Here is a 22,716-nt window from a genome sequence, read left to right as displayed (position 1 = left end):
TGGAGCAACTGGAAATGTGATACATTGTGGCAATGCCAATGACACAAGAGCTTTGGAAAGGGCCTGGCTATTTCTATGAAAGGTAAACACAGTCTATCCCCCATCAGCAATTCCATTTCTAGGCATGTGCCCAACAGAGATGCCCACATGTGTCATCAGAGGATGTTACTAGAATGTTCCTAGAGGCTCCCAAAAGGGAAACAACAACTCCATCAACAGGAGAGTGGGTTGACAAATAGCATAACAGTCACATAGTGGGAAACCCTGCGATGAAAAAGTGTTGGCTACCAATACCTGAGACACGATGGATGACCCTCATAGACCTGATGCTGAGGATAAGAAGGACCTGCAACAGCAGCACACCAGAAGATTTCATTCTACAGAGTCCAAGAACAGGCACAACCAAAAGGTAGTAACAGAAAGCAGATCAATGGTTGCCTGTGGAGGGGCTGCTGACTGGGAAGGGGCAATGAAGGGACTTTCTGGGTAGATGTAAATGTTCTACAGCTCAATATAGATGGTGGCTATGTGGATATAATTATTTAAACCATTGAGCTATGCCTTTGAGATCTGTGCAAGTTACAGATGGAAGCTTATCTCAGCAAGAGAAGAACATGATGACTTAGAGCTTGGACATCCTAGGTTTGTTATCCAGATTTGTCCCCTCGCAGCTGTGTGACCTCGAGCAGGTTACTTTCCCTCTCTGTGCCTTGTGAGGATTAAGTGAACTAATACAGGTAGAATGTTTAGAAGAGGGCAGAGCACAGAGTGGGAGCTCAGTGAACCATTGTATCATCATGGCCCCCCAGGGTCTTCTCCAATATGAGAGGATCCAGAGTCTGACCCCCTCTCCCGTGTTCTGATCCTAGGATCCCATCACCTGGCAAATTCACAGTGTTCTCATACTAATCCTTGTTGGGTCTAAAACCCTGTGATTTGATGACTTTGAAATTCCATGACTCCCACGTTCATGCCAGGCTAAATTTCTGGGCTTCTGTGAATCACCCAGTCATGGGTGCCAGCACGGGGAACGCTGTCCCGCCCACATCCCCCCTGCACTGAACCCGCTCAACAAAGCAAAGCACGACACACACGGCTTCTCTTCTCCCCACTGATATATTTGATAATTGTCCAGAACCAGAGACGGCATCAGCCAGGGGGCGACGAGGAGTAAAAAAGAGTCCAGGGAGGGGTCTGGGAGGCAGGGGTGAGGAGGAGAGGAACAGACACACACAAAAGAGAGGGAGGGGAGAGAGGCAGGGGGCGGGGGTGGGGGCGGGGAGAGAAGCCAGCCAGGGGGCGGGGCGTGGGGAGGGAGGCGGGAGATCACTTGAGGGGGCGGGGCCACGGGGAGAGAGGGCCCCTCCCCCCAGAATACAAAATGAGGGGCACTGGAGTGGGCGGTCCTGGGCTCGCGGGGGCAGGAAAGAGACGCGAGACGTGGTGGGGCTGAGGTCAGTAGTAGGTTTCCTTCTCCACCCAACCTGGAGAGACAAAGGAGGAAAGAGACAGAGACGGGAGAGACGGGCATGGAGAGACGCACAAGCAGAGACAGAGAGGCAGCGACACAGGAAGAAGTCCAAAGGGGCAGAGACACGGGGACAGACACAGAGAGGAGGAGGCCCGGAGAGAAGGGGAGAGGGAAGAGGTGCCAAGGGGATGGAGAGACAGCGCGGAAGGGAGGAGGGGGTATGGGAGGGGCGGGAGGAGGGGGAAGACAGTGAGGTTAGCATCGTCACCAGGCGGCGCTCTCCAGCCTCCCCCTCCAGCTGCCCGGTCCCATTCCCCCCAGCCTCCCACCTTTACCCCCGTTAGCCCCTCACCCCCGGGGTTCCTGCGCAGGATGAGTTTGCGGATTTCGTCGTAGACGAAGATGAGGAAACTGTAGGGGAAGGCACAGAACCACCAGCTGGGCCTGCGGAGAAGCGAGAGGAGGAGCGAGTCAGCGCCACCGGGCAACACGGAGGAAAGGAAGGGCCACGCCCAGCGCACTGCCCCCTGATCCTTCGTGCCCAAGGTGACGGGTGCCCTGGACATGGCTTTGGGCTGGGGTCTACAGAGCCCCACCCCACCCCCCACCCATGACGGTGTTCCACTGCAAAGGCTCCTGGGAGGGCCCTGGAGCAGGTGGTACCTGGAAGGGGGAAAGGCACTCACTTGAGAGGGTACATGCGAAGGGCCACATCCATGCCTGGGCAGTAGGACAGGAAGGCCGCCAGGGCCGTCTCCTCAAACAAGCCAAAGATCAGGATCTTGTTCCTGCAGGCACAGTCAGGGCTGGACCCAGAGAAGCCCACCCGGCATCCCCACCCCATAGACACAGAGGCACTCCCCCGGGGCAAACGGAGAGAGACAGACAAGGAGACACAGAGGGATGGAAACAGAAAGAGGCAGCGAGGCACAGATGGGTCCAGGGAGATGGCGACGGTGAAATATGAAGACAGAGACACACAGACAGGCCGGGGTATAAAAAGATAAGACAGATCTGGAGAGGGACGCAGGAACATCCCAGCAGCGCGCGCGCACGCACACACGCGCGTACACACACACACACAGGCAGACAGGGAATCCAAGATAGATGTGACCACTGGAGAGAAAATCAACTCAGAGGCAAAACCAGAACAGACAGACGTGGGGCGGGACGGAAAGCAGCCACAGCGACCATGACCCTCACTTCATGCCCTGCTGGAAGACAGAGTTCCTCCGGGTCTTGCAGATGATCAGGTCAGCCCACTGCACGACCACTATGCTCACGAAGAAAGCCGTGTGGCACGTGAACTCCACCACCTTCCTCTGCTCGTAGGTCTGCGAGGGTGACGATGCACGTGTCAGCCAGTGGTCAGTGTGGCCGCAGCCCCGGCCCCCTCTCCTTGCCCACGTGCTCCTTGTGTGCACTCCTGCGTAGGTCCCCAGGGCAAAGCGGGGACTCTGTCCAGATGGGGTCCCCTGGGAGGACATGTCTGCCCTCTGTAGCTCAGAGCCCCTCAGGAAGAGTCAGGAAATGGACAAGGAAGGATAGAGCATGCTGGTGACCTTAGTTGTGGACCGGAGAACCTGGGGGCCTCCTCGGGGGACACTGGCTGTGCTGTGAAGGGAAGACAGACTGGGAAGGGGGTCACAAAGGCTTCCTGCCTGGCAGGGCAGAGAGCCTGGCCAGTGGACAGGACCACGATGGGTTGGGGCAAGAGCGCCAAGAGACCCCTTGTGTCCGAAGGAGGGTCTTGATGACCCCCAAGGCAGAGGGGCCATCACAGCAAGCCACCCACATGGATAGGACAGCTCACCGTGGCCCAGGATGCTGTGGGCAGAGACCCCTCCTGGGAGGCCCACGGCCACACTGTGGAACCCACCCCTACGCACCCACTGCTGTCCATAACTGTCCTCCAGGTCGTTAACCGTGCGGTCATCCCAGTTCAGCCGGATGCCCACCAGGTTGCCAGGTAAGAAGCCATTTTCTGCCAGGATCACAAAGTAGGAGAAGAAGCCACCAAGAGCCTGGATCATTCCTGGGGGAGGAGAGTAGGGAGATGAGGAGAGGCTGAGGTGGGGCGGGCAGCCAGCCCAGGGCACCTCTGGGGCCCCTTGAGACTCAGTCCTCTGCCTTAGCATCCTCCTGGCTGGGCTCCCAGAGGACGACCTGAGGGCGCCACCTGGTGGTGAGCATCTGGAATGGGCTCTCTGGAGCAGCAGACTTGGGGAGGGGGCTCCCCAGAGATGGAGAACCTAGAGTCCCTCCCACTTGACCCGGGCCACATGGACATCAGGAAGTCCCTGAGGGCCACCGTGCAGGAATGACTTTCCCAGGCCTCTGACCACCACCACCAGGCCTCTGCTGGGACACCTGTAAAGCTCTGCACTCTCCCCTCCAGCAGCAGACGGAGGAGGAGGCAGGAACGGGGGGGCTCGCCCCTGCCCTCAGAGAGCTCACAGGCTGACTGGTCCTTCCCAGCATGGTGGGTGGTGGAGCAGTGGCGTGGCCCTCCTGGGCCACTCAGTATCCCACACGCACCCCGGGGAGGCCTTTCCTCCACCCCTCATCTCTAAGTCACTCCTTCCAAACTTGTGGAGTCCCACACCAAGGTCACAGGCATGAGACCTGGCATCCAAGCCACAGAAAGGGAGCCAAGAATCAAGGTCACCTCTGGAACTGACTGAACCCCATTGTAACTGTTGCCAACCCCGCCCACACTGCGATCCTTCCTGGCCAGCTTCCTGACCCCATATTAGGTAAAAATGCCCACCCCGGTACTCACCCTCTAGCACCCTAACCGGTAAGTTAATGCCACCCTTCTAGCAGGAGTTTTCTTCATCATGAGGCTAAAAAACTGGCTGCTAACCCATAAAAAGCATTGACTCTCCCCCACCCACTACATTTGCAGGATCTTCATTATCTCTGCTCCTTGCTCTTAATACACTCACTCCTTTCTGAAATGCTCTGTGTCTGGAAATTCTTCTCCAGCCCACGTTTGGACTGCCACAACTAGACCTATGGCAGCATGTCCTGCTTTTCACTCCACTCATTCAACACGAGGTTCCCGAGTGCCCAGGGTGGGCCAGGCGCTGGGCATTCAGCCGTAAGCCAGGCGGGGGCCCCAGGTCCTCACCGATCTGTCCGTAGGCCATGCTGATGAGTCTCTCGTTGACCAGCTTGTCAGTGCGTGGGTTCCTGGGCTGTCTCTTCATGATGTCACTCTCGGCAGCCTCGTACGCCAATGAGATGGCAGGGACCTGGGCAGGAGAAGCCGGTGAATCGGGGTGGTGTTGGGGGACCCTGCCCTCCCAGAGCCTGGGGGTGGCCGGGGCTCACCATGTCGGTGCCCAGGTCGATGCAGAGGATGGTGATGGTGCCCAGAGGCAGTGGGATGTTGGCCATGATGAACAGCAGGAAGGGTGTGATCTCTGGGATGTTGCTGGTCAGGGTGTAGGCAATGGATTTCTTCAGGTTGTCGAAGATCAGGCGGCCTGTTGGCAGGGTGGGCTCAGACCTCAGCACCCACGCCAGGGCACCCTAGTCCCGCTGCCCCTTCCCTACCCAGTCCAGGCGTCCTTCCTAATCCATCCCCTCACCACCCGCCTTTCCATTCAGACATCCAATCAGGTTGCCTCTGTTCAAACATTCTCAAAATACAACCATTTAGGAAGACTGCGTAGCAGTTTTTCTTTTTTCTTTTCCCCTTTTTTGGCCATGCAGCATGGCTTGCGGGATCTTAGTTGCCCCGACCAGCGATTGAACCTGTGCCCCCAGCAGTGAAAGTGCAATCTTAACCACTAGACTGCCAGGGAGTGCCCAGAATTTTTTGTTAAAGTTAAGCATCCCTGCCTTATTGACCCAGCAATCCTCATCATAGGTTTATAGGATGAGTGTTTATGTCCACCAAAAAGCAAGTACAAGAATGTTCATCATAGCATTGAAAGTCAAAGTCGCTCAGTTGTGTCCGACTCTTTGTGACCTCATGGACTACATAGTTCCTGGAATTTTCCAGGCAGAATACTGGAGTGGGTAGCCTCTCCCTTTTCCAGGAGATCTTCCCAACCCAGAGATCGAACCCAAGTCTCCTGCATTGCAGGAGGATTCTTTACTAGCTGAGCCACAAGGGAAGCACAAGAATACTGGAGTGGGTAGCCTATCCCTTCTCCAGCGGATCTTCCCAACCCAGGACTCAAACGAGGGTTTCCTGCATTGCAGGTGGATTCTTTACCAACTTTATCTTTATCTTTATCAGGAAAGCCCCACCATAGCATTATAATAGCCAAAAAAGAGGGACTTCCCTGGTGGCCTGTTGGTTAAGACTCCCAGCTTCCACTGCAGGGGCGTAAGTTTGATCCCTGGTCAGAGAACTAAGATTCCACAAGCCAAATGGCACAGCAAAAAAAAAAAAGGGGGGGGGGAAATTCCATACTTATTTTTAAAAAGGGACAGACAGGCAGGCTGTTCTGCGGGGGGTGGCATAGATGGTATGATCCCCTTTGTGTAAAAAATAAGGCACCTAGTTGCTCACACCTGCTGTTGCCTGTCCCCTCAAGGTGTGGCGCTCCACAAACTACCGGGGTCTCACCCTAAGTACTTATGGGTGATGATTTAAGTGTACTTCAGCATAGCCCAGTGTGTGTACTGAGCCGGGCGATGTGACGGGGTTTGCTGTGCCACTTGCTCTGCTTGTGGGTGTGTCCGGACTTCCCCCTACTGAAGGTTAAACTGTGCTGCTTCTTTTACTTCAGAGAGGCCTTCCTTGCCCCTCCTTATCTAGGTAGGACCCCTGCTGGGGCTTCCCTGGAGGTCCAGTGATTAGGACTCTGTGGTTCCAACGCAGGAGGCGCGAGTTCAATCCCTGGTTGGGGAACTAGGATCCCCAACTCCATGCAGTGCAGCCAAAAAAAAATTTTTTTAAGGTAGGACTCCTGTTATCATCTATCATAGCACCCTGCTGGTTTTCTTCTTAGCACTTGTCACCATAAGTAATTAGTTTTTTGTTTTATTTTTGTTTTGGCTGTGCTGCATGAAATGTGGGATGGTAGCTCTCTGACCAGGAATAGAACCCGTGCCTCCTGCATTGGAAGCACAGTCTTAACTACTGGACTTCCAGGCAAGTCCCTGTAATTTCATTTGTTATGTTATAATTTGTTAACTTGGGGAAGGTCCCCCAGTTCCTGGAGGGCAGGGACCATGTCTGCTTTGCTCATAGCTGATTCCCCAGCCCCTGGTGTGATGCACAGGTAGGAGCCCAAGAAATGTCTGGGAGGTGTGAACTAGAGCATCCGTAAGTGTGTGCTCTGCACATGCGTGTAACATGTTTTGGGGGGCGGTGAGAAAGGGTTAACCATGTGTCCTCTGGGCCATAGGAGACAAGGGCTCAGAGCATTTAACCTGAGGCTGTAGGCTCAGCTCTACTGTTTGAATTCTCCCTCATCACGAGTTATTTTTCACACTGGGTCATTTGAAATGTAAGAGAGAGACTGGGAGAAAATGCAACCACAGTGTGAACCATGAATATTTCTGGATGGTGAGGTTGTGGGCGATGCCAATGTGCTTCTTAATGCTTTTTTGCATTTTCTGTAATTATCATGAATTACTTCGATGATCAGAATAAAATCGAACATGAACAAGCCCCATCTGCGGCCGCATCCAGGCCCGTCAGGAAGTGGTGCCCAGGGGACCCTGAGGTCTGGGCTCTTGGCGGCCCAGCCTCACCCGCCAGCGCCCCCACATGGCCGTACCTCTGCCTGCAACTCCCTTCGCTGGCATTTCTCTGTGTGAAAATTCCCAACTGCCCTGGGGACTTGGCACAGTGACTCCTGCCCATTCGGGGAAGCTTCCTTGGCCCCCGAATGCAGGCTGGGGGAGAGGCCTCCTCAGGGCCCCTCTGCTTGACCCTCTGCCTCCCTGAGGTTGTACTTCTGAGTATCTTTTAAATACTTCCACCTCTGCCTTGCCCAACAGACTGGGTCCTCGCTGGGCAACACAGGGACCCTGAAGTGTATCAGCTCGGTCCTGACCCCAGGGAGCCCCCGACACTGTGGGGGGAAGAAATTGAAAAGAACAAGCTCAGGCTGTACTGGGGGCCTGGTAGGATTCCGCCATCTCCCCATCGTGCACCCGCTGCAGCCCTGGCCTGTTCCCCTCGCCCTTCCTGGGCTTCATGCAGGGACCCCAGTCTCCAGGGCCACCTGGGCCGACTCACTCACCCTCCTCCACACCCGTGACAATGGAGGCAAAGTTGTCGTCCAGAAGAATCATGTCAGCTGCCTGTTTGGAGACGTCAGAGCCGGCGATGCCCATGGCCACCCCAATGTCGGCCTTCTTTAGGGCGGGGGAGTCGTTCACGCCATCCCCGGTCACAGCCACGATGGCTCCCTGGAGGGAGAGAGGGTGAGCACAGCGCCTGGAGGCCTGGTACCAACCGTCTTCTCACCATGGACCCCAGAGTCCTGGCCCCCAGCCCCTTTCCCCCGAGGGACCCCAGCCCCAGCCCACCTGTCTCTGACAACCCTCCACAATAATGAGCTTCTGCTGGGGGGAGGTGCGGGCGAAGACGATCTCGGTGTGGTTCTGCAGGATCTCATCGATTTGTTCGGAGGTGAAGTCCTTGAGGTCAGTGCCATGGATCACGCAGGCCTTGGCGTCCCTGGGGAGAGCAGAGAGTGGTCAGGACATGCAGTGGTCAGACCAGGCTCTGAGAGAGGGACAAAGGGCTTTGCGGGGGTGGGGTGGGGGGATCAGAGATGAAGGGAAATGGGGGCAGAGGGGCTGCAGGAGGGATAGAGGGCAGACCTCAGGAAGAACTTTGGGACCCTGGACTCAGAGGAACAGAGATATGCAGACAAGCAGGAAATGGAAACAGACACAGAGAGAGACATGAGGATGGGAAAGCTGAGGGAGTCAGAACAGAGATGAGAGAGACAACGACATAAAAGACAGGCAGGAAGAAACTGATGGACACAGCAATGAGAGACATCATAGAATCCTCCCAGATGGGAATTACTAGCAGCCCATTTTAGAGAGGAGGAAACTGGGGCTCAGAGAGGCTAAATGACTCACCCAAGGTCACACAGCTCACGTGTGGCCAAGCTGGGATGTGAGCCTACCCCTTGCCAGCCTCATGAAGCTGGAACACCAGGCTCCCCATCATTAAGACAGAAGAGGAATGGGGCCCAGATGCTGAGTCAACAGAGGAGACCCTGGAGGAATGGGACCCACTGTCCCAGATGGACCTGAGTCGGGCTGGGTGGGGCTCACCGGGGGTTGACCTGGCTGACGGGAATGTTGAGCCGGGCAGCGATGTCCTCCACAGTCTCATTGCCCTCGGAGATGATGCCCACGCCCTTGGCAATGGCCTTGGCCGTGATGGGGTGATCGCCGGTGACCATGATGACCTGCGGGCATTGTGTGCAAATGGTCCATCCTCACTGCTGGCCCCTGGAGCCCTGGTCCTGCCTCCCCTGATGCCCCCCGGGCCACACCTTGATGCCTGCACTGCGGCACTTGCCCACCGCGTCGGGGACAGCCGCTCGGGGAGGGTCGATCATGGACATGAGGCCCACGAAGCAGAGGTTGTCGGTGGTGAAGTTCACGTCGTCACAGTCGAAGGCAAAGCCCTTGGGGAACTGCTCCTCGGGCAGGTAGTAGTGGCAGAAACCTGGTGTGGGGAGAAAGGAAGAGGGGCTCCAGCCTCAGTCCCCCCTGCCTCCTGCCCACAGCTCCCGTGGCAGCAATCAAACTCCCCAGCTGGCCAGAGTCAGTCCACACTCATTTCCGAAAGATGGCTTCCCCTGTCATTCATTCAGTCAATCACGGTGCATTCTGAGAGATCCTATTCTGAGCCAGGCTCTGGGCTGCACCACATCCCTCTTTACCCTCCGGCCCCTGCCCCAACTTGGCCCCACCCCTGGTGCCCACCAAGCACACGCTCGCCCAGGCCGCCGAGCTCGAGGTAGGCATTCTGGAAGGCCTCCTTCATCTCTTCATCCAGCGGCTGCTCCTTGCCGTGTAGCAGAATGGTGGAGCAGCGGTCCAGGATGCGCTCGGGGGCGCCCTTCATCACCAGCAGGTACCGGTTGTCATTGGGGTCTTCAGTTTCGTGAATGGAGAGCTGCAAACAGAGCAGAGGGTGGCCGTGCCTGAGCCTCCCAGGGACCTGGAGGCTCCCTGAGCCCAGCCGGGGGGAAGAGGACTCCCCGCCACCCCCTCGGGTGCCAGGATGCCACGGATGCCAGGACGGACCACAGCCGGGCTCCCCAGAGGGCACTGCCTGGATCTCTCTACCTGATAGATTGTCATCTGTTTCTCGGACCCTCTCACAGAGATCTCTGCTCATCCCTGCCCATTTCTGTCTCTTTGTCTGACAAATATTTCTTCTCCTCTGTGTCTCTCTCACAGAAATCTCAAGGGTCCTGAGGATACCGGCATTTCTCTCTGCCTCGCCCGACGATCTCTCATCTCACATTAGACCCCATCACCAAATCTGTTCAGCTCACCTCTGAAGTACCCAGATTCTGACTTCTCTCACCTCCCCTGCCTTCCCATTCACCCACCAGCATCTCTCATATGAAATGTCACAGCAGCACCCCACATCAAGTCCCTGTGTCTGTCCTCCCCTCCCCATTGTATTTTATTTTCTCCCCACAGTAGGCAGAAGGAGACTTTAAAAAATGAGAGTCAGTGAAAAGTGGTGCAGCCACTTTGGAAAACAGCCTAGCTATCCCCACAAAGCTTAAACATAGGGTTACGACGTAAGCCGGCCATCCCCGGGTATACACCCAAGAGGTGTGCAGACGATGTCCACACAGAAACTTGTAGGCGGATGTTCACAGCAGGATTATTCATAGTAGCCAAAGGGTGCAAATAACCCAAATGTCCATTGATAGATGAATGGATCAACAAAATGTGATCTCGCTATACAACTCGAAGTCATTCAGCCATAAAAAGGAATGGAGTACTGACTCGTGCTACAACACGGAAGGGAAGGGAAGTGAGAGTCACTCAGCCGTGTCCGACTCTGTGGCCCCATGGACTCTACAGGCCATGGGATTCTCCAGGCCAGAAGACTGGAGTGGGTAGCCGTTCCCTTCTCCAGGGGATCTTCCCAACCCAGGGATCGACACCAGGTCTCCCGCATTGCAGGCGGATTCTTTACTGTCTGAGCTACCAGGGGAGCTCTGAGGAGCCTGGAAAAAACACGATGCTGAGTGAGAGGACTCAGATGCTCAAAAACACATATTGTAGGATTCTGTTGACATGAAGTGTCGAGAATAAGCAAGGGCATAGAGACAGGATGTGGATTAGTAGTTGCTTGGGGCTTGGGGAGACGGGGGAGGTAGGGGAACAAAGCCAGAGAGTGTGAGGGTGTTTTTTGAGACGATGGAAATTCTCTAAAGCTGACTGAGTAGACGCTAGCTATGCTACATTGTATATACTATACTATATACTATGTGTGACTATACTAAGACTCTTGAATTATGTACTATGTGGGTGATCTACGATGGTGTATGAACTAGACCTCAATAAAGTAGTTTTTAAAAATGTGAGTCAGGTCCCATCTCTACCCTACTCCTTGGCTCATGGAGTCACACCTAAGTTGTGTCCACAGCCCATGAGGCCTGATGGGACCTGGCCCAGCACACACAGCCCTCATCTCCCACCATGCTTCCTGGCTCCACAACCCCTTGTTCAGACACCTCAACACATTCCTGCCGCAGGACCTTTGCACATACTATGCCCACTGCCCCAAAATACCTGCAGGGCTTCCTCCCTCAGCACGGTGACTTCCTGACATATTCCAAATTTCCTCAAGTCCTCATGCCTCTGTTATCATCTGTCTCCTGGCACAGGAGCATAAGTTCCACAAGAGGAGGAACTTCACTGTTTCACTCACTGCTGTTATGTCTCCCCAGCACCTAACAGAAGCATCCCAGACATATGGTGGCTGCTTAAAAATATATCTGCTGAATGAATGAATGAGATCTCTGGCTGGTTCCCACTCTGCTGCAAGAAATCTTTACTCCTCTGCCTCCTACTCCCACAGAGACCTCACTCTCACTCCCATCTCTGTTCCTCTCTCCACTATCAGTCCCATTTTACAGATGGGGAAACTGAGGCTCCGGGAAAGTTAATAGCTTGCCCAAAGCAGGAGGGCAGTGGGGCAGAGCACTGCTTTTGGGGGCATCACAGAGAAAGTGGAGAGCCCCAGGGTACCTGGTATTTGTTAGTGGAGTTGAAGGGGATCTCGGCCACTTTCTTATTGCGTTCACGCATCAGCTTCACGGAGCCAGAGGACAATTCGATGCACTTGAGCAGAGCAGATTCGGAGGCATCCCCGGCCACATCCCTCTGTAGGGCGGGAGAGAGGGCTGGCAGAGCAGAGAAGCACGGGGTGGGCAAGAGCCAGGCTGAGGCCAGTGAGAGGGGGGACCCACCTTGAGCACGGGGACATTGTCCTGACCCCCCTTGAAGACAGCACGGTTGCAGAGTCCAGCGATGTGGGACAGGGCCACCCAGGTGTGTGAGCTCTTGTCGAATGAAGTCCCTGAAAAAGCCACCAATCAGGGCAAGGGGCAGCTGGGGCGGGGGGCCAAGCACCCTCCTGTCTGGGCTCTACCCTCACCTGACTGGTCCTCAGTGGTGTCGGCCTCGTGGATCTGGTTGTCAAACCACATGTGGGCGACTGTCATGCGGTTCTGGGTGAGGGTCCCTGTCTTGTCTGAGCAGATGGTGGACGTGGAGCCCAGGGTCTCTACAGCCTCTAGGTTCTTCACAAGGCAGTTCTTCCGAGCCATGCGCTTGGCAGTCAGTGTCAGACAGACCTGGGGCACGTGCAAGGACAGGTGAGTTACAGGTAGAGTCAGGTGGCAGGGCTGGGCCGGCAACACGACTGTCCAACAACCTGACTGCTTAGCCCAAAGAGAATCCTGGGCAAAGAATCACCCAGAGACTCCACCCAAGGCACAGACTCATAGAAATGGGCTCAGATGCACCCCCCAAAATATACTAGAATGTTCACAGCAGCAACATAATAGTCCCAAACTGAAACAACCAAAATGTTCTCTAACAGCAGAAGAGAAAATTGGAGAAATAAAAGATGGGAATACTATACAGAGATGAAAAAGGATAAGAGATCAGTGCCTACAACCTCATGGGTGAAGCTCAAAAACAATGTTCAGCAAAGAAGAGCCAGAAACAAGAGTTGCTGCTGAATGATTCCACTGATTTGAAGTAAAAAAACTACTGTTTGAAACCAGGCTATCCTAGGGGTAATCCTGGGGTTGCAGGAGAAGGGCTGAACAAGATCTTGAGAGGGCTTCTAGGGAACTCCGTCTGGGTGCAGCTGACCTAGGGTGTGTTCAACTGACTCCAGCTCATCAGGTTGTATGTTCATATGTGCAACTCTTGTGTGTACAGTGTAGGTCAATAAAAGACCTTGACCTAGAGTAGCTTTGAATTTGCTAATATGGAAAAGTTTGCAGGATCTATTGATTCTAAAAGAATCAAGGAGCAGAACAGTATTCCTAGGATGGTCCCTTCTGTGTACACTGAAAACAGTTACTACATATGTGGGAATGTGCCCACCTCTGCTGGGAACAGTACAGTGAGCCTGCTTCTGAAGTGGGGGTGATGGCTAGGCTAGGCAGTGGGTCCAGACTGTTATTTTACTCTTTAACTATTTTAATGTATTCTTTTGATTTTTACCATGAGGGTGTGCTTCTTAATTTTGTAAGTTAACTTCAAAAATGATAGGGTGGTTAGCTTGCGGGATCTTAGTTCCCCGACCAGGGATCAAACCCAGGCCCTCGGCAGTGAGAGCACGGAGTCCTAACCACTGGACAGCCAGGAAATCCCTGTTGGTTTGTTTTGTTCACGAGGCCCGCTGAGTCCCAGGACCCTCCTTCTTCAATGTCTGGGAGGATTTGGCCCTCGATGTCTTGATTGCAATTCAGCCCCCCAAGTTGCAATCAAGATCATTGCCATTGGACTTCAGTGGTTAAGAATTCGCCTTCTAATGCAGGGGGCACAGTTTCGACTCCTGGTCAGAGCACTAAGATCCCACATGCTGTGTGCTGCAGCCAAAAAAAATAAATAAGTAAATAAAATAATATCATTGCCTAAGGGTTCTGCATGTGGCAACTAAGACCCAGTGAAGCCAAATAAAAAAACTTTTTAAAAGAAAAGATCTTTGCCATCAGGCCCCCAGCCCCCTCCTCCCTCAGACCCAGGGGTCTGGGCCTTACGGTGACAGTGGCCAGCAGGCCCTCTGGGACATTGGCCACGATGATGCCGATGAGGAAGATGACAGCCTCAAGCCAGGTGTATCCAAGAATGAGGGACAGGATGAAGAAGGAGACGCCCAGGAAGACGGCCACACCAGTGATGAGCTGGATGAAGTGTTCGATCTCGATGGCGATGGGCGTCTTGCCCACCTCCAGCCCCGAAGCCAGAGTGGCGATGCGGCCCATGACGGTGCGGTCACCCGTGGCCACCACCACGCCCCGAGCCGTGCCTATGTGGCCAGAGGGGACAGGGCTGAGGCTCAGCGAGGTGCAGAGAGACCCCAAGCCCCTGAGGTGCGTCTGTCTGTCTGGACCAGCTTGGCCCCACCCAGGTGCCCGCCCCACCCCAACCGTCTCACCTTCCACGCAGTTGGTGGAAAAGAAGGTGATGTTTCGGGTCTCCAGGGGGTTGTCGTGCGTGCAGTCGGGGGAGCGGGTCTGGGGCTCTGATTCGCCGGTCAAGGAAGAGTTGTCCACCTGGGGTGAGGGCACAGGGGACAGGGCTCAACCCCGGGCCTGGGGTCAACTGGCATTTGCTCAGAGGAGATTTCAAGATTTTTGTTTGTTCCTTTGTTTTGTTAATGAGGCGGAAATCTCATTAATTAAGGAAACCTGTGTCTGTGGAGGTCACAGTTAGAGACCTAGAAGTCTGGGTGTCAGAGTTGGGCTCTTGAAGGTGGAGAGGGTGCAACTTCTAGGCAAGGTCAAAGGCACTTGCAGGTCTAGGGAAGGAGGGGGGGCCTGGACTCCTGGGTCTGAGGAGGAGGGGCTGGGGGTCTGGACTCCTGGGCCGCTCCAGGAAGGGCAGAGCTAGGCCCCACGCCCACCTTGCAGCCGTGGGCTGAGATGATGCGCAGGTCGGCTGGAACTCGGTCTCCACCCTTGATCTCCACCAGGTCCCCGACCACCACCTCCTCAGCGTTCACCTGCATCTTCTCACCTTCCCGGATGACCAGGGCTTGCTGCGGGTGGGATAGAGAGGCGTCACCTCCCTGATGCTCTCTGCCTGAGGTCTCTGGGCACAGCCTCGGCAGCTGTCCACACCCCACCTGGCCCCTTCCTGGGCACCCCTCACCTGGGGAACCATGTTCTTGAAGGATTCCATGATCTTGGAGCTCTTGGCTTCCTGGTAGTAGGAGAAGCAGCCAGTAATGATGACCACAGCCGCCAGCACGATGCCCAGGTACAGCTGTAGGCAGACTCAAGGTCACAGCCCGCCCCACAGCAACTCCCCACCAGCCCTACCCTGAGATGTGTGCAGTCTGGGGAGAGAGCTTTGAGTAAGTGGGCTTCTGCAATTGTATGTCTGACCTCAGGTTGTATCTATTTGAGGGTCTGTGTCTCTCTGGCTGTCCATGTTTGAGTCTCTCTCTTTTTAAAAAAATGTTTGTTTTGTTTGTTTATTGGCTTGCCATACAGCTTATGGGATCTTAGTTCCCTGACCAGGGATCAAACCCAGGCCCTCAGCAGTGAAAGCATGGAGTCCTAACCACTGGACCACCAGGGAATTCCCTTGAATCTCTCTTCCTGAACAAAAGTGTGCCTGAGCCTCTGGTCTGTCCATCTCTCTATTTTGTGGGTCTCTCAGCCTATGTCAGAGAATCGGTGTGTATGCTGTTGTCCATGTGTCTGTCTGTGTTAAGATCAACGTGCCTGTCTGACTGAAAGCCTGACTTTAAATGTAGGAGACTGTTTGTGTTTGACTCTATCTAGGTGGGTCTCTGTCTGTCTCCCTCTGTTGGTCTGCCTAGGTCTGAGACTCTGGGTCTGTTCACCTGTTCAGGTTTTAATTTCTGAGAATCCTGTCTGCGCTTGACTCTCACACCGCTCTGTCCGCCACCAGGTTATGCCTGCGACTCTGTGTGTTTGGGTGCTTGTGTCTGTCTGTCTGTCTCTCGGTCCACGTCTGTGTCTGTGCCTGTGTCTAAACTAGGTGGCCGTGCTTGAATCTACGTGTTAGTGTGACTGCCTGCACTGACTCTGCACTAGTGTGTACATGCGCATGCGTGGGTGTGTGCGTGCAAGAATCTCCGTGTAGTCAGAATACAGGTCTATGTTTAAGAGTGTTGTGTCTGTTGAGACTGTGTGTGTGTGTGTCCCCTGTGCTGAGTGAACAGGCCCTGATAAATCAGCACGTGGGTATGTCTGGGTCTCTACGTGAGCCCATTCACTGAGCATCTTTTAGGCCATGACCACCTGCTCGTGTCTACCCTCAAGGCCAGTGATGTTACAACACAGCTTTGGGATGGAGCCCCAGCTCATACTTCCTACTGTGTGACCTTGAACAAGCAACTTGGTCTTTTTTATTTATTTATTTATTTTGACTGTACCATGTGGCTTGCAGGATCTTAGTTCCCAACCAGGAATCGAACCCAGGCCCCCTGCAGTGGAAGCGCCAAGCCCTAATCACTGGATCGCCAGGATCCCATACTTGTCCTTTCTGAGCCCGTTTTCCTCCTTGCATCTCTGGTTTTCTCACTGAGTGATTGTGAAAGTTAGATGAGAAGAAGTCGGAGGTGGGGCTTTGAAAAGTCCAAGGGGAGAAGTGAGACACGCATGTCTCTATGCAGAGGACCTCCTGGGTGGGGCGGGGCGGGTGGAGGGCACTCACGTTGTCGCCAGAAGGGTCGTCCTCTGTGCCCGCCTGGATGCCGTAGGCCAGGAAGCAGAGGATGGCCCCGATCCACAGCAGGATCGAGAAGCCCCCGAAGAGCTGGCGGCAGAACTTGACCCACTCCGGGGTGGTCGGCGGCGGTGTGAGCGCGTTGGGCCCATCTCGGGCCAGGATCTCCTGGGCTTTGCTGTGGGTCAGACCCTGGGGGACACAGGACTCACATAGGACCCTCTCGGAGAAACCTGGCACCCCAACATTACAGAGCACCCTCAGGCATTGTGGGGATCATGCCTCCCCCACTCCCACCCCTGGGACCCCTATTCCTCCAGCCCGGCCGCACCTGTACACAGTCGGTGTTATATTTCCGGCAGACCTCTTCCACGGACATCTTGTGCTCTGTCTGAGGAACAGGAGTTTGGGGAGACATTGGGTGAGCGTGGAGGCCTGGCGGTAGGGGGGGTCGTTTGGGGAGGGGTCTGCTGTGGGTGGGCGCAGAGGGTGGGACTCACCATAGCCACCTCCTTCTTGAGGTCATCCAGGTCCCGGCGGTCTTTGGTGCCCTTGCTCTTCTTGGGCGAGCCCTTGTCATCTTTCTTGTCCTGCGAGGTGGCGACACGATAGCTGTCAGAACCACCAGACTGCGGGCGAGAAGGGGTTACAGGGGGGCACCGGCCCTGCGGCTGTGCAGCTGCGTCTCCAGGCAGGGCCTGCTCTGGGGGCTCTGTCCCTGCCCTTCGGCCTGGGTGTCTCGCAGAACTCCCGAAGCTTGTCTCCTCCTATTGCTTCCCACCCCCACCCCCTATCTCTGGCTCCTTGGATCTCTGCGCCAGCGAGTCTCCATCTGGGTCTGTCTATGCCTCTGTCTCTCTCTCTCCCTGTCTCTAGGTCTCTCCCCTTCAGTCTCCATATGTCCTTTTTTGCTCTGTGTGTCTCTTTCTGTCTCTTACTTCCTCTCCCTGGGCTTGCCCAAGCCCCCCCACCCCCCCAAGTGTCTGTCTCTTGCTATGTCTGTTGGTCTGTCTCTCTTGATCTGCCTCTCCAGGTCTCTGCTTGTGCCTGTCTTATTCCCTTTTGTCTCTCTGTCTCCTTCTGCCGCTTTACCTCTCCATCTGTGGCTATCTCCATCTCTCTGCAGTTCTTTCTCTAATCTCACTCTCTCATCACTCACATTCTCTGTCTCTGCATCTTTACGCGTGTCTCTCTGAGACTTTTGTCTCTCTGATCTCCGGCTCTTTATGTTTTCCATCTCATACAATATCTGTCACCATCTCTTGAACTCTCTCCCTGAGTGTGGCTGAGTCAGTCTCTCTGTGTTCTCCCTGGGTTTCTATCTCTTTCCAAGTTGGTGTGTGGGGATCTTAGATTATCCCTGAGTGTCAGTATTTTCTGTCCATCCTTATCTCTACTTCTTTCTGTCTTCATCTCTCAAGGTACCTGCTTTTCTGTAATGCTTGGCGTGTCTCTCCCTGTTTCTACTGTTTCAACCATCTTGTCTGTCTGTGTCTCACGGTCTTGTTCTGCCATCTTCCTCTCTACCCCCGTATCTTTCACTCTCTCTCTCTCATCCATCTTGGCATCTCTGTGCTTCCAGCTCCAGGCCTCCCCCATATAACTCCCCCAGGTCTCTCCCTGTCTTTTCTTCCTGGCTCTTTTCTTGGGTCTCTTCTCCCAACTCCATGGATGTCTCTTTCAGAGGACCAGTTGGGACAAATGCCCAGGAGGTCGCCTGTTGGGCCCAGGGATGGTGGCCTGGCTGGACGTGCAGTCGGTCCCGAGGGGCTTGACTGACAAGCTGTGGCCTAGCCTCTCTCCTGGGGGATGGCGGGAGCCATGAATACGTTTGGGTGGGGGTGGGTATGTTTAGGTCTCTGAAGGACAGACTAGCTGCTGGCTAGGATTCAGGGTGCAGAAGAGCAAGAGGCACAAGTGCTCCAGGCCTGGCGTGAACTGGATGTAGTGTAGGGGGAGCGATGGAAGTTCTAGTTTGGGGGCTTGGGCTCATGGGGAAGCCAGCGTCCTTGGAGGCTGGCAGGAGGGGTGGGGTGAGGCTGGGTGCTGATAGAGGCCCGCTGACAGATCTTACAGGCCCAGAGCCAAGCTGGGATCCCAGGCTCAGCACGGCTCAGCGCTAATCCCCTCGTGACCTTGTAGAGGGTTGAGCTGCCTGCTGTCTGCCCCCAGACCCGGAGGCTGAGCCCGGGGGGCTACTGCATCCTAAAGGCCTGGGAGCCTGGGTTTCAGGGGGCACGAGGGTGGCTTGGCACTGGGCCAGCCCTGCAGCAGTGCTGTGTCTGACACGGAGCATGGAGATTCAGGCAGGCAGGGAGGACCCTCCTCCACCTCCGCTTCAGGAGGGGTCTCAGCCTCCACAAGGGGCAGACCCACAGACGGAGAGAGTGGAGATACAAGGTCGTGGGCACAAGTTAGAGAAATGAGGGGCAGGCAAGAGAGGAGAGAGAGGGGCCTGGAGGGAGGTGGGAAGAAAACTAGCTGTCCACCCCTGAAGACTTAGGGAAGGCCGGGAGCTGATGCTTGGGTCCCTGTGAGACCCAGGGGTGGAGTCCCAGACTCCTCCATCTGAGAGAGGAGAGGCTGGGGGTCTGGACTCCTGGGTCTGGGGGAGGAGGGGCTGAGGGTCTGGATCCTGGGGCTGGGGGAGGAGGGGCTGGGGGCCTGGACTCCTGGGTCTGAGGGAGGAGGGACTGGGGTACCCCAGTCCCTGGCAGGTGAGCCTTGGTTGCTGGTTGCCCTTGTCATGACCAGACTCCCTTGGGGGCGGGCTTCCATCTGTTGGAGGGGGAGCCGAGGCTTTCCCAGTCAAGGCAGGAGGCCCAGATGGGCGCACTGCGGGGCGGGAGCACCTCAGAGGGTGGGGGACACGCGTGTCTGGCTGCTGCAGCCGCCTCTGCAGTTCCTCGCCATTTTCCACGCCAGCCGAGCTCAGGCAGGCTCTGCCCCTTGGCCCGCCCGTCCCTCCCCCTTTCAAGGTGTCTGAGGCCTCATCCCGGCATCTCAGTCGACCTCCCCTTGTGCCCTTTGTCCCCTTTTCCTGTCATCCAGGCTGCCTCTGGCTGTCTCTGGATGGGATATGTCTGTCCTTGGGTCTCCTCATCTCAGCCTCAGTTTCTCTCTTTGTCTCTCCATGTCTCTCCTTGTCTATATCTCTCTGTCTTTCCATATCCTCCTGCCCGTGTCTGTCTCTTTCTTTGTCTCGATGTCTCTTTTTCTCTCTTAGTTTCTCTATCTCTTTGTCTCTTTCAGAGCATCTCTCTCTGTGTCTGCCCATTTCTCTCTGTCTTCCCATGTCTCTGTCTCCCATGTCTAAAGCACTCACTTCTCCTGTCCCACGTCTTTTCCTAAGACCCGCCCCCAATTTCTTATCTAAGGCATTTAGCCTCAGCCCTGTCTTCCAATCTGCCCATGGCTTCCCTTCCATTTCCACTTACCTGGAAGCCATCACTGACTCCCACCTGCACCTTCTCTCTCCCAGTCCTCTCCCCATCCAATTCTTCTTCCCCTTCAGCCTCGCCCACCCCCATCCACCGACCTGCAGCCCCATCCCCCACCTCCGTTCCTGGACCCAACAGCCTTCCTCCGCCATCTTTCTCCCCATCCCTCATATCCACTCTCCCATCCCAACCCCCTCTCTCTTCATCCCACCCAGCCCAGCCCACCAGCCTCCTTCCCCCCACCCCCTCCCTCTGGCCCCGCCCCAGACACTCAGGGAGGGATCCAGGGCTGCAGCTGGGGGTCAGGTGGTCAGCCAGGGAAAGAGGCGGCATCTGCTGGAGAAACTCACAGACAAGGACACACGGACACAGAGGAAAGGGCATAGCCGGGCATGCACAATACCCCCACAACACGCATTTGCAGACATAGCCCTCAGCAAGGCACTCAGTCTCCCTGCCGTGGCTCTCCTGCTCCCCGCAGCCCCCAGGTCTGCTCCCCCAGATTAGGAGGTAGACACACGCTGCAGACCCAGGCTGCTCCGCACTGCGGAGCAACCCCATGAGGGCCTGGAAGGAGAAAGGGAGGTCATCGGGTGTGCATCTCATAGTCTGGACCTATCCCTGCCTGGCCACGGAAGCAGACGGGCTTCAACACCCCCAGACACAAACACCGGTGTTCAGACACACCCAGACACGGGTGCAGGCATTCAGACACGACCCGAGCCACACAATCGCAGGCGAACGGTGCTGCCAGGCCTGACAGAACCAGGAACGCGCACACGCACACGCACATCTTCGGCTGAGCAGAGAACCACACCGGGTCAGAGGCCGAAGGCTGGTCCGCGCCCCGCGGACCCCGCACACAAAGGACACGCCAACATGCGCCACAGACTCCCACCGACCCAGGCGGCCCCGGGCACACACTCAGCCAGCGACACAACCACACGGATGGGCAGGGTCAGCTGGCTCCCAGGGGCCTGCACCCGGGTCCCAAGAGCAGAGGTCCCAGAGTCCTCGTCCCCCGCTCTCCGCAGACACCCAATGTCACTGGACCCACAATGTCACACACACAGGCACGCACACACATACACACACACACACACTCGCACACAGGCATCGCCTGGCTGGCCCGAGCACCTACCCCCATCTTGGCGGCTCCGGGGGACAGGGGCACGCAGGCGGGGCAGGGGCCGAGGCAGGGGGCCTCAGGGTGGGCTTAGGCGCGGGCTCGGGCTGGGGGCCTCTGCAGCGCCCGCGCCTCGGTCCGCGCGTGGGTCCGGCGGTCAGCCCTACCGCACAGAGTCTGCGGCGCCCGCCGCCGCCTCCGCCTCCTCATATGCCCGCGCCCGCGGGGGGGCCGGCGCCGGCCAATCAGGGGCGCCGCCGCCCTGATGGATGGCCCGCGGCCCCGCCCCCGGTACTGCAGCTGTTCTCCCCGCCCCCCAGCCTCCGCAAAGTGGCGGCTCGGCGGCGAAGGGGGAGCGCTGCGGGAAGCGGAGAACCCGGAGCCCACCCCCACCCCCCGCCAATGAGGGACCTGGAAGCCCCTGCAGTGTGGGGTGTCGCCTCCTAGGAGGGGGCGCTGAGGGTGGGAGAGCCCCGGAATCCCCCCTCATTGTGTGCCACCAGAGGGAGGGGTGCGCTGTGGAAGGTGCACACCGGGTGGGGGTAAGCCCCGTAAGCCACTGCAATAAGGCAGGAGGGCCAGAGCACCCTTCTCTGCAGTGAGGCAGGGGGAGCCCTGGAGACTGTGGGGTGCTGTTCAGGAGGCGGAGATGGAGGGAACCCAAGAGGCGAGAAAGATACCCCGCGATGAGCAGGGACGCTGCAGAGGGGGGCGGGGCCCTGAGGCCCCCTCAGTGTGTGACCTCCCCCCACCCACTATGGCACTGCAGTTATCCAACGAGACACAACTGCACAGGTACACAGGAGACACATCACAGCCAGAGAATCCCACCAAGCATGGGACTCACACCCGACCATCACCCAGAGAGCATAGATGCTGGGGACACCCACCAACACCACCAGTTTCACAGTCACATTCCGTCACACACCAGCTTATCACGTCCCACACATCTCACAGTACCCCATCAAAACAAGCCCAGAGACTCACGAACACACAGCATACTGCACACCCCAGCACACCACAACAGAATCACACAGGCATAAAATGCCATGCAGAGGAACATACACCCTTAAAACACCACCTCACAGACACACATGTCACATGCTCCATCATAGCTGGCCTTAAACCATCTCACACAGAGACCAGTAAACATTTCACCCATGGGCCCATGAACCAGTACACATCCACACTCAGCACCGTCACACAGACACAGGCCTCACACTGCCCCAGACACCATTTGAACCTTTGTGGGCTCTGCTGTGTGGTCACACAACATCACACACACTCCTTCTCAATATATCTGGGCACACGCAAAGACCTTCCATGCCAAACTGCCAAAGTATTGCTAATTGTAAATGACAGACAAAGGGTGCACTCGGACTTATGCACAGCACAATAATTCACAGACACAGATCACACAACACCATCCTACACACCTCACACACTACACTCATCATGTATTGCAATGCTGTCTTATACACTTGCATTGTAGCTTCAAACACCCCCAATGCCCACACCCCCACGCTGGGAACATCCCAGCTCGGCATATATTGATACACACACACACAGATGCACAGCTGGCACCCACACCCCAGGCCTGCCACAATACACACGACATCCCATCAGCCACCCACTGGAGCCTGAGGAGTTACAGCCTCCCACCCACACCTCTCTGCTCTATGAGGAACACTCCCAGACTCTGTGGGGATGGCAGAAAGGGCAGAGAGCAGGCAAGAGCCTGTCTCTGTAGCTTTTTCAGAATGTGGGTA

At 56.0% G+C, this 22,716-nt stretch overlaps 1 protein-coding gene across 2 annotated transcripts; it reads right to left on the bottom strand.

The window, feature by feature from the left end:
- Positions 1–1,103: 1,103 nt before the first annotated feature.
- On the bottom strand, positions 1,104–21,164 carry ATP1A3 (ATPase Na+/K+ transporting subunit alpha 3). Of its 2 annotated transcripts, none has more exons than XM_061388454.1 (23): positions 20,963–21,164; positions 16,882–16,971; positions 16,713–16,772; positions 16,370–16,573; positions 14,834–14,947; positions 14,586–14,720; positions 14,118–14,235; positions 13,720–13,988; positions 12,099–12,297; positions 11,911–12,020; positions 11,690–11,824; positions 9,395–9,587; positions 8,959–9,134; positions 8,735–8,871; positions 7,973–8,123; positions 7,684–7,852; positions 4,808–4,962; positions 4,605–4,728; positions 3,361–3,506; positions 2,675–2,805; positions 2,158–2,259; positions 1,824–1,915; positions 1,104–1,484 (listed from the first exon to the last, which is right to left on the bottom strand). In XM_061388454.1, the coding sequence occupies exons 1-23, from the start codon at positions 20,966–20,968 to the stop codon at positions 1,456–1,458; spliced, it is 3,045 nt and encodes a 1,014-aa protein (XP_061244438.1). In that variant the 5' UTR covers positions 20,969–21,164; the 3' UTR covers positions 1,104–1,455. The 2 variants fall into 2 exon arrangements, with proteins under 2 accessions (XP_061244438.1, XP_061244437.1); XM_061388453.1 differs by having other exon boundaries at positions 16,882–17,010; positions 20,963–21,126.
- Between the last annotated feature and the right edge of the window lie 1,552 nt (positions 21,165–22,716).

This window comes from Bos javanicus, chromosome 18 (genome assembly GCF_032452875.1).
Source record: "Bos javanicus breed banteng chromosome 18, ARS-OSU_banteng_1.0, whole genome shotgun sequence".
NCBI classification, from domain to species: domain Eukaryota; kingdom Metazoa; phylum Chordata; class Mammalia; order Artiodactyla; family Bovidae; genus Bos; species Bos javanicus.
Note: the sequence above shows the minus strand (reverse complement) of the source record. Positions and strands in the feature narration are given on the sequence as shown.

What these genes read in the sequence shown, in the direction of transcription:
- ATP1A3 (XM_061388453.1), bottom strand. An exon ending in ATAACACCGACTGTGTACAG is followed by an intron (nt 16,574 to 16,712) that starts GTGCGGCCGGGC and finishes TGTGTCCCCCAG; the next exon opens with GGTCTGACCCACAGCAAAGC. An exon ending in GTCTTCCAGCAGGGCATGAA is followed by an intron (nt 2,260 to 2,674) that starts GTGAGGGTCATG and finishes CTGTGCCTGCAG; the next exon opens with GAACAAGATCCTGATCTTTG.